Source organism: Saccostrea echinata, unplaced genomic scaffold, assembly GCF_033153115.1.
Source record: "Saccostrea echinata isolate AGI-Se365-2 ecotype Australia unplaced genomic scaffold, CSIRO_AGI_Sech_v1 ptg000054l, whole genome shotgun sequence".
NCBI lineage: Eukaryota > Metazoa > Mollusca > Bivalvia > Ostreida > Ostreidae > Saccostrea > Saccostrea echinata.
Genome location: NW_026889803.1, coordinates 8,231,548 through 8,242,960, shown reverse-complemented (window position 1 = coordinate 8,242,960; position 11,413 = coordinate 8,231,548). Strand labels below are relative to the sequence as shown.

The window sequence follows — 11,413 nt, the reverse complement described above, 5'->3', positions numbered from 1 at the left end:
TTGTGCAGTTAGTTGAATGATGGATGGGCAACAATAAAATTTGGAGTGGATTTGTCTTAATTCATGTTTAAAATCAATGAATATTACATCAAAGGAAAAAAATAAAACGATTCTCAGATCAATTTGTGAAAACTATACTGAGATAAATATCATCTATATGAACAATCTTAAATTATAATATAACAAAATACAATCAAAAATATACGTAGTATAATGCTGCTTCAATTACCATAATGTCCAGTAAATTATTCAACCTTTGCTTATAGATATATATAACAAATAACTCAATATAAAAAAATATTTGAATACTAGTAAATAATCTTTGGTGAAATGCAGTATTATAATTTTGATTGTTCTTCACTATAGGGCTTCCCATGTACATCAGCCGAGACAGACACTTTTTCATTATCATTATGATTGGAGTCACTATTCTTCAGAATCCCTTTTTGAGGGGTCTTTGTGTATTTCACCAATCCGTCGTCATCGTCTAGCGCAGCACTATTGCTTTGTCCTTGTGAAATTTTCCTCTCAAGTTGTTTAATTTCTTTGGTGAAAGTAGCTTTCTCTGTTTTCACCTCATCCTCATAGGAGAGAATTCTATTTTCCCCGAACCAGTTTGGTTCACTCTGTTGTCGCTTCATTCCGGGAATATCTTCCACCGATTCGGACACCATTATAGCCTTCAGATCCGGACTAGAGCCCGGATGACTACCTAGTTTCATAACAGGTTTTCCCTGCTTGAATCTCCTCTTTGCTCTCACTACGAATGGAATTCCTAGCGCTAGCAGAACTATAATTAAAACTAAAACCCCTGCAAAAATGGCAGAATGCATGGGGTAGTCTGATGAATCTTCAGTTTTATTTTCAATACGGACAATAAATGGAAGAGGGTTTGAGACAGCCTGACCATGTTCGTTAATAAGTACAACCTGGAACGAAAAAAAGTGAAAAATGAAGTGTTCGAATTATCAATATCACAGGCTTAGTATTTAATAAACGTATTAGCCCATTGGAACAATCCTGATGCTTTTGGGAATCCAAAGGTCAAAGGTCAGCGGAGTTATAATTATTTCAAAATATGTATACATTGCAACTAATTAATAAGTATGACTTTATTTAAGCAAAAACCCATGTTCATTATACAGTTAAATCAGACTAATTCGTGTACGTATATAAAACTTACATAAAACCTAAGCTCCTTTTTCTCTTGTAACTCCGCAGTGTTATTGGTGTCTACCACAATATAGTTGTCTTTGTCGACTGAGAAGTATTCCGAGTCGAACACACGGAAAGGAGGAGGTCTCTGTAAAAAAAAAAAAAAAAAAAAAAAAAAAACTATGTACTATGTTTCATTTAAATAGACAGTTTATTATTCTCATTAATGATAGGAATTCAAACAGTGATTTCATTTTGACTGATATATCATTCATTGGAACATTAAAAAAATCATCTCCAGATTTTTCATATTCATGAAATTCATAACATACCGTATTATTTTTAGACTTTTGAATCTTGAGGCGGATGTATTTCACATCCTTAGCATTTTCCGTGAGTGAATCGCCCTCTGCTAAGTTCACTTGCACTTTGTCCCCCGAATGAAGATCTGGAAATAAGTATCCCTCCATTGCATGACCTTCACTGTCAATTTCAAAGTCATATACTTGATGAATTTCCACTGAAAACACAAAAAAGTGCATCATGTATTAGTAAAGTTATAATTTTCTACAGGTATGATACTTGAAATTTTTAACCATTATATCATTTGAGAAAACAATATGATAAACGATGACTTTTAAAAGTTGTTTGTCGCAATGTTAAGAACTATACATTTTTCATACATGATAAATTTACATGATTATTGATATAAATTACAAAGTTTACTGATAAGTCAAAAAGGTAAGGTGAGACCTCATTTTCAGACAAATCAATACATTTCACGCCTGTATAAATAAATATTTTGTCTGACAACATACTGTATCTCTTTATCAACGCTTTTCTTAAAAGGTCATCGATTGTCGTGAACCAACTGTTTTTGTCAATAATTGGATTATCTAGATATAAATTTCTTATCAGAATTTAAACAATTCGTACGATATTTGATTATTAATAAACGTAAATAAATGAATCCTCACCTGATGCGGCATCTCCAAATAGAAGACACGTGACAACTAAGAACAACCATTTTGTCATCTTTCAAACACGATCCTAAATTCAAAACAACGATAAATATTTTCAGTGTACTTTGCCAAAATAAACTCAATCGTCACAAATTGTAAATTAATGTATTTTAAGTCACATTTTTATTTCTTGGTTCGATTCACACGTGTTTTCTCAGACACTTCCTATTAATGACAGTCAATGAACGAGAAGTTAGGGGCAGTAGTAAAATAAATTATGAACGGAAAAAGGAAGGTGACTCAAATATTACATTCTATTAGTGTCTTGTGACGTAAAACTACCCCGGGGGTACATCTTCCCGTGTATTAGGGAGACATACCAACTATTACGCATACCCGGGTGCGAGTACCTGCACATAACGGCCTATTCGTGGCCCACCTTGATTCTAATTATTTTGTAGCTGCAGGGCTGCATGGTTATAAAAATAATCCGAGTGGACATCTCTATCAATGTTACAGAATGTAGACAAGGCAGTTATCAACACGTGTATTTGCATTCATGATTTCCATTCCTTAAATAATTTGCTTGACCATTCGCAATAAAAGGCTTCTTGATAATTATTATGGAAAAACATGTTTAGTTTTATTTTGTTTTGTTTTTTATTTAATAATTTAAATCCAATGGAATAATTTAAGTTCAAGTTAAATTAATTTTATTCCCTCGAACCAAAAAAATTGGTGCATGGGGTACATTAATAACGTACATGTATATACATTTTATATAAACTGGTCAGAGGTACATGGATGTATTATACAATACAAAAACATGACAGAAAATGAATGAAAATTAAAAAGAGAGAGGGGGGATATATCAAGGAGGACGGACAGCATATTTTTTTTAAGGATAAACATACATAGTTTTTGTTAAATTATTTCTCCGTGCTAATTCATACATACCGGAATCCTTATCAATTTAGGAATAGTTGCGAAATTAATGTTAAACTGATATTATATCTTATATTCTTAGGGAAGATCAATCATTAGGTGCAATAAAATAGCATATTAGATAATCTGTCTTATAGGTAAGCAAATTAACTTGATTGTATATGAAGTATATCCAGCCGAAATGTCCACTTATTATTAAAAGATAAAAAATTAATGTCTACGAAGAAACATACATGTATGACTGGGGTAACATCGTTTTTGTTTCCGATAGTCCCAAGATTTTCAGGAAAGCTATGATTTATTAAATAATTTGAAAATAATCGTAATAATTTAATTATTTCGCAAAAAGCCCATTTAATTTTTTTTCTTCAAAAATTCAAATCTGTTGAAATATTTTTAAGCAAATTTTTTCATGGTTTTTGAAAGTTATATTTCATATACAGCATCCGATTTTAACAACGTTCTATAAAACTATTTCAAAAAATATTTTATACTTACTAACATTGAATTCTACCTTAAAATTCAAAGTACTTTTAAAGTAATACATTAATGTAGAAAAAATACAATCAAAATGTAAAACAGATTACTCTAAATAAAGATTTAAATCACCAAAACAAAAGATAAAGTATATTTAAAACACTTACAAAACTTCGCAAAACTGTCAAATTAAGACGACAATGACAGATTTGTGTATTCACTGCTCATCACTGTGCGGCGTATGACGAACCACAAATACCCTAATATCCAAGCATTTGACGAACGTGTATAATATGAATTAAGAAAACCACGACTTGAAATCCTTTATCTTTGATAAATAAACCTTGAAGCGGGTTTCCACCAAGTGTGTACTTTAAAATGTACCACAACACAGTCTCGCGATTGTACGGAATGCTGGGTGACAAGTCTATATAGTATATTATATTTAACTATATATTATCTCTAATATAAAGGTCAACAATAGTAGTGTGTCAAGTAGATTTACACTTATTGTAAACCAATAGTTACTACACAATTTAAAGTGTTTAATTTCCGGCCTTTTTTTAAAATCAATTTTCATCATTTTTAAACTAATTTCACAGGTAGGGGAGTACTGTTAACTTAACCACGGAATAATTTAAACTTCATGTAATATTTTTAAGTTCCTCGTATAATTTTGCATCGTTGCTTTTATAACCCTATATAATACAATTCCTGACATACGCTATTACAGATCTATAATCAACATTTGAATTAACCAGTAAAATACCCTTTTCTATCTTTTAAAATCATAACTTATACTCATAGTTCCCTTTTTAAGGATGAAATTCTTCAAAACCATATGTTAGTTTTTAAGTATTTTTAATATTTTCAAACACCAAATTGAATTCGAATTACCATACCAATACACTGGATTCAAAAACTTCACAAAAAATCCTTACAAAGATACATGAAGGGTTCCAGTGAATCTTCTATCAAGTCTTTTTCTTTACTCCTCACGAAACATTAACAGGTGAAGGAAAACTGTACAATCTATTCGAGAAATGGTGTTAATCAAAGGTGGATATTTAAAAAAAAAACTCTAAGAAATTTTTAGAAAAATTATATCAAAATTAAAAGCATCAAAGCATACGAATTTTTCAACACTTTATAAAAATCATTCCCCACGATGAATTAAAGTCCAGGCTTTTTGTCATCCAAGTGCTTGAACATGTAATTTTGCATACCTTGTCATTGATCATCTGCAATCTTATTTCGTTGAAAAACATTCTGATTCTACACACAAGTATACCGAAGTTGGTATAACAAAAAGATGCTTGAGTTTCTCACTGACAATGTCTATGTGACCTTTGGAGTAACCTGTTGGAATTCCATGGGAACTAATTTTGTACCGTTATTAGCAGACCTGCTTTTGTGTTCTTTCGAAGCAGATTTTTTTTTTTTTTAAACTTCTCATGTAGAAGTTTCTTGATGTGGCCTTAAATTCGATAATAAAATATAACCACGACGTTTTAGCAATTAAAAATATTCATTTTCATTCCTACGTTGATTTGATATATCCCATTTAACTCGAAATAAAAGACACCCAAGAGTCTAAAATATCTTTTCATATTTTGATGTTTTACTAAAGAAAGATATTGATGGCAAATTGACAATTAATCATGAAAAAAGTGATGACTTGAACTTTTCTGTAGCCAACTTCCCTTATTTCTGTAACAATATGCATGTACCAATATTACCTGCATATAGAGTTTATTTCTGCCAGTTGAGCATGTTCTACGTACATACAATTTCTAGATCGATACACACTGCTGGCAAATAAGTTGATAATACAATGTTATCAACAATATCGTTAAGGTCAGCATTTCACAAATTCTATGGTCGATACAATGACCTTGTTTGCAAATACGATTCATTGTTAAGTCAAATGTTCACTAATGTCTTTCATACAAATTAATAAGCCATTATTTTTCACACTGGATTGTCTACGGATTTTTCCGTGTACCCATCCTAACAAGAGGCACGGCGGATGTGACCGATCGACAGGTGATGCGCACTCCTCCATGACACCTGATCACACCTCTGTTTTTAAGAGGTCCATGTTTGCTCTACTCACAATATGAATTGTTTAATTTGACTTTTGAGCTTGATTACTGATCATTATCTTCTCAATGCATTATAATGTGTTTAACAATATGTCAAACAAGAGCAGCACAAATTATTGTTAAATTTGTAATGCATAAAAGTGCAAAACATGAACAGAAAAAGACTTCCATTTTTTTCTAACTTTGGTTCTGCGATTAGTTTCTTGATATTTTCTTGATATAAAAGTTTGAACTGATGAAGAAAAACTTTTATAGTTATAATATGAGAGCTTCTATCATAAGTTTAATTAAAATATAACTTAACTTCACTCATATATCGTGAAGCATTCAGCAATTAAACATTTTTTTCTAAAAGCACTATAACTTATTCTATGTACGACTTCGTATATGACCTCTTCCTGTCTAAATGTATGAGTCCTACTCTGCGTCCAATGCATTCGGGAGAAAATGAGGGAAACTATTGACCCCCGTTAATTCTAGTTTTGGGGGGACCCTAAGAGGATTGAGCACAAACTTTTAAGCAATATATAAAGTCTACAAGGCGGCCCTTGACACTGCTTTAATGTCCTCACATCCCGTCAATGTTTTGAAAAGTCAATAACAGAGTCAAAGAGATTCAAAATTATGTCCTAAAACTCCAGTCAAAAAAGGCGTTACGTAATCAAAGACTGAAGTACTGTTGTCGACAGCTGTGTTGTCAACACAAACTAAATTAATGTGCAAATGAGTGTTATTGGCATATGCAGCTCCTTAACTGATTTCATGATTTTTTTTTTTATCTATGCTTGTGTGTATGATTGCGCGTACACATTCTTCATTTCAGCCATTTTGTAAAAGTTACTTGGCTCTGTCCATGACTTTTTGTATATTAGCTTTAGCACATCAAATGGACTTAAAACAATATACATTTATTGACTGAGTTAGAGGGCAACATGCGTTTTGTCGGACCCATATTATAGGACATTTCTTGCAAGATTATCTCCACTAATTGCTAAATCATCATTTCGAAATGACAATGGACAATACAATATTAATATAATTCATTCCTGATGATTTTTTCGAAAGATCTAAAGTTTAAATATCTAAGGGTATCAAAATTCATTTCTTCGTTTATTCAATCTTGAGTGACATTACTGAGAGACGAGAGGTAAACTCTAAACACTGATCAAGACATAGAAACCCAGGCATCATCACTACATGTACAAACACATTTGCAGGATAGTTTTCATGAAATTATTAATCAGTATACATGTAATTGATTCATTATTCAATGGGAAAGCAGAGAAGAAGCAAAATTTATTCGAGAGATTTTTTTTTCCAAATAGCGATACTCAGTAGTTACACTAGCACAAATAGTTATGATGAAATAGGCATTGCTAAACTTTCATATCATCGTCTCTACATTTTGTACAATTTACATAATTTCCAAACTTCATATTTATAATAGCTCTTTGCTAATTTTTCACGCATGCCTTATCTATTATTTTAAATAAACCATCCCTTTATACTTAAAAGCTCTGTACCAATATAAAATGTTGACGAGATTCAAATAAATAAATGAATAATTAGTAGATTCATGTTTATTGGTAAGGAGGAATGATAAAACTGGAACTTCTATGTTACTTCTCTACAATCTTCGTTGGATACAGATATTTTATTCAGTAATGTAATCAAAACACATTTTAATTATTCCAACGGATTTATATAATCTGTAGCCAAGTTATTGTTTGTATTTAAAGAAAAAGCTGAGAGATTTTTTTTTAAAATTATCTAATTAATTGAATAAACGCATATTAACTGAATGAATACGTATACATGTTGCAATGCTACATGTAGTGATTCAGGAAAGAAATCTACAATTAAAAAGAAATGTTGAATAGTAAAGACCTTTGATTCTATGGAAGATATCTCTAACTATTTGCAGATATCATCAAATATTTAAAGAGATTTCTGGTTGATTGAGTGTATGTAGATTGGACATTCAATCTGCATGGCTATAACTACATATACTATTATATTTAGATACGTCAAGCAGTATTATCCTCTGTGGGTGTGATCTAATGACAAAATATTCTCTATATACTCAATGGCTCAACAATATATTATCTTGAATAATGAATGTGTCATTGTTGACATATCACCCCCAATACACTTTTTGCCCATCCTATCATGTAGAGTTAATTATTTTTGTAAATATATCGATACTCTGTCCCACTTAAAACTGTCTGGACATGGATTTAAGAAATGGCCATATATTTCTGGGAGGTTTTTTTCATAACTACATGGTTGGATTTTTTTATAACTACATTATTTTTCATTGATTCGGGGGCAGTTGTTTCTGGAAACCCGTTTTAATTCAGTCACACCACATAAAATTATTTTTAAATATTAATACCTAATGAACAAATATTTGAGGTAAAGTAGTGTCCTAATCGGTACTGAAAGTTCAGTAAATTTATTTTTCTATTCAATTTCAATAACTTAATCACGGATCTCTGCGAGACTGTGGGATGTGCTCTTTAAATATAATTTACTGCCAGAATTCAGAACATTCATTTCTGTCTAGTACAATGTACTTAATTAGTACGTGTTCAGGTTAGCAAAGCATGTAAAATTTCATTCATATCAGGAGATGTTCACCTGAATGAAATATACAGTATTTAACAAAACTGAGGATTCAGTGCACGGAAATTAGAAATGGATGCGTGAAATCACACCACACCTCCGTAAATGTTATTTCATTAGGAAAATTCTTAATAGTATTTCGATCTGAGTAAATCCAAGAAAAACATAATTTGTATCAATGTTAATTAATATTATTATCAAACCTAAATATCTTTTGTTATATCTTTAAAAATTTGTTCCTATATAAATCAATTCTAATAAAAGTCTAACATTTCCAATGTTTTACTGAGCGGGCATTAAAAAAAAATCGATGTTTGACCGCGGAGTGAGATATTGGACCTGTCGATGAGATGTTGGACCGCTTACGTCACACAATGGGCGAGGTCAGCTAAATCTCATTTGCATTCGTTGGTGTTCGACATACATGTACGTCAAAAAACAATAATAAAGTAAATAGATAAAAGGTATAACAAAACATTTATTGACTGTGTTCTCTGGCAAAATGCGTTTTGTCGACCCCTCGAACCAAACTGTTTGCCATCGCCCTAACGGCCTCAGGCAAACAGTTTGGTCCTTGGGTCCGACAAAACGCATGTTGCCCTCGAACCCAGTCAATAAATGTATAATATTCAATATCTTCATGTACTGATAAATTTTGTGCAAATACATCAAGAAACATTTTTCACCTTTTAAAGCTATTGGTTTCAATCCATGACAAATACCGAATTACTAGAAGCATTAATTGATATAGATCTGTAAAATTTTCTGAAAATTTAGTGGTATATATTCAACATCAATGCCGAAATAAATCTCTCGTGAGACTGTAGTTCTACTGGCTTATAATAGTTTTAAAAAGTTGGATAGTGAATCAAAGCAATTTTTTTTAGTTTTACATTCAAAAATTCATGTATCCCATGGTAGTCTAAACGTGTTCCAAGTTTTATTGAAATCATTTTAATCTTTAAAAAGAGTAACAATATTTTTAAAAATTATTCTATTTCTAGTCTGTATCCTCATTCATCTCATCATAATCATTTATATCGATAAAAGAACGATAAACCTATGTCCTGTGAACTTGTGTACCACAGAAATTTTACTGAAATCAAAGTATAAGATAAGAAGTTCACGTCTATTTTTGCAACCTAGATAGCACCCTTTATCGAAATCAATACCTGATTTAAAAAAATCATGAATCTTTGTTTGAAAAACTTGTGCACTTATAGTTTTATTGAAATCAGAATGATAGCATTTTGAAAGACTTTCATAGAATTTCCATTTTGACTAATATTGGCACAATTCTTTATATTCAAAACTGAACTACAATTGTGTATATTCTAGTTTAGTTTACTTGTACACGCTAAGAATTTTATTGAAATTTGTTTTTAAAAAAAAAAGCTGTAGGAGGCGTGCCGTTTTGAAAGATTTCCACACATTATTTCATTTTTAGTAGTAATGAGAGATCGAAATCCACCTGCGAAAATTTTTAAAAATTAAACAAAAATTGGAATAAAACTGAAAGAGAAATAACTTATTTTGAAAGACTTTCACAGGATTTTTTATTTTATGTAACCTTGATAACACCGTTCATCGAAAGCTTAACCGATATATATATATATATATATATATATATATATATATATATATATATATATATATATATATATATATATATATATATATATATATATATATATATATGTATGTATGTATGTATGTATGTATGTATGTATGTATGTATGTATGTATGTATGTATGTATACTGCAAAATTATTAAATCGGACAAGTCTATAGCAGGAGTTGCACTGTGAAAGAATTTTACAGAAATACATCATTTTGTTTTAAATAACACTGAAAACAGATGTTTGAAATAATTGTAATTAAAAAAAACAATGGGTAGCTTTTGTGACATGAAAGTGAACTTCAAAATCAAAATAATTAAACGAGCTTCTGAACAAAACTCCTGATTCAGCAGTTAAATTAAAAACAATAACTTTCTTTATGTTTACCAATTCTTGAGTGTGACTTGCATGTCGGTTGCAGGTATTAGTAGCAAAAAAACTTTTATTATCAAAAGGACATGACTGCTTTTTTCTTAAACATAGATTAAATGTTTCATTTTCTCTTTAAAAGTTTTATACACCAGTATTTTAAATATATCTAAAACGATTTTGCCAGCTAGACATACTAGAGTTATCTTTCTTAACAAGAACGCTCTCTCTGTCTGTCTGTCTGTCTGTCTGTCTCTCTCTCTCTCTCTCTCTCTCTCTCTCTCTCTCTCTCTCTCTCATATCATTACAACAAATAGAACTGTAAAACACCAGCGACAATATATATAAAAGTAAAGTATATCCGTTGTTGGAGACTGGCAGACCGAAATTAATATGTTTTGCCTCTATAGAATATCCATCAAGTGCAACTTTGTCTTTAATGTTAATATTATACATTTGTTCTCTCTCTCTCTCTCTCTCTCTCTCTCTCTCTCTCTCTCGAGCAACTTCTTCCGTATCGAATTAACTGGGTGACAAAAAAACAAAACATATGCAGGTGATAAGGGTATATTGCTACAAAATTAAGGAAGTTGACGATTGAAAAATTGAAGTCATCACGTTTATTATAAAGTTTAGTTGTTTGATTACCATTTATTTAACATCTTTTTCTAGTAAAATATCCAAAAATGAAACAGATGCGTCAGACTCTGTGGTATCTTTTATTCCAAGCTCACTGGGATATATTGTTTCGACATATGAATGGAAATAACTATTGTCAATTGACAATAGTCGTCGATATGATTAAATGTCGAGTTGAAGGCCATAGCAAGTGTTTTTATACTTGTTAATAATGAAAAGCTTCGAAGTGCTTTACGCGCTATTGTGTTCCAGTCATATTCGCAACGTTCTACGAATCTGATCATGTTTCAGGTCAGTCGGAGTAATAACTGAGTCCTGGCTTGATGATCCAATGAAATTGAAATTAAATATAATTACAACTTTGTGGTTTATGTACTTTTTATTTGTCGAAATATTTTTGCCAAAATGATGATTGTTTGCAACAGGGGAGATACCATTGCCAATTTTATTGTTCTTTGTACTAAGGAAATATCCCGGTGATCTCCCCATAACTTTATTTGTGTTATATACTTATTGT

At 31.0% G+C, this 11,413-nt stretch overlaps 1 protein-coding gene across 1 annotated transcript; it reads right to left on the bottom strand.

Moving 5' to 3' along the window:
- Positions 1-316: 316 nt before the first annotated feature.
- Positions 317-2,190, bottom strand: LOC133206379 (uncharacterized). The gene is made up of 4 exons (XM_061342327.1): positions 2,133-2,190; positions 1,488-1,675; positions 1,184-1,303; positions 317-929 (listed from the first exon to the last, which is right to left on the bottom strand). The coding sequence occupies exons 1-4, from the start codon at positions 2,188-2,190 to the stop codon at positions 339-341; spliced, it is 957 nt and encodes a 318-aa protein (XP_061198311.1). The 3' UTR covers positions 317-338.
- Between the last annotated feature and the right edge of the window lie 9,223 nt (positions 2,191-11,413).

Bases quoted from the DNA above. Each gene is read 5' to 3' on its own strand.
- LOC133206379 (XM_061342327.1), bottom strand. From the start codon at position 2,190: ATGACAAAATGGTTGTTCTTAGTTGTCACGTGTCTTCTATTTGGAGAT. The intron at 1,676-2,132 runs GTGAGGATTCAT...TTGTGTTTTCAG, and splicing joins ATTTGGAGATGCCGCATCAG to TGGAAATTCATCAAGTATAT. The intron at 930-1,183 runs GTAAGTTTTATA...TTTTCGTTCCAG, and splicing joins AAAAGGAGCTTAGGTTTTAT to GTTGTACTTATTAACGAACA.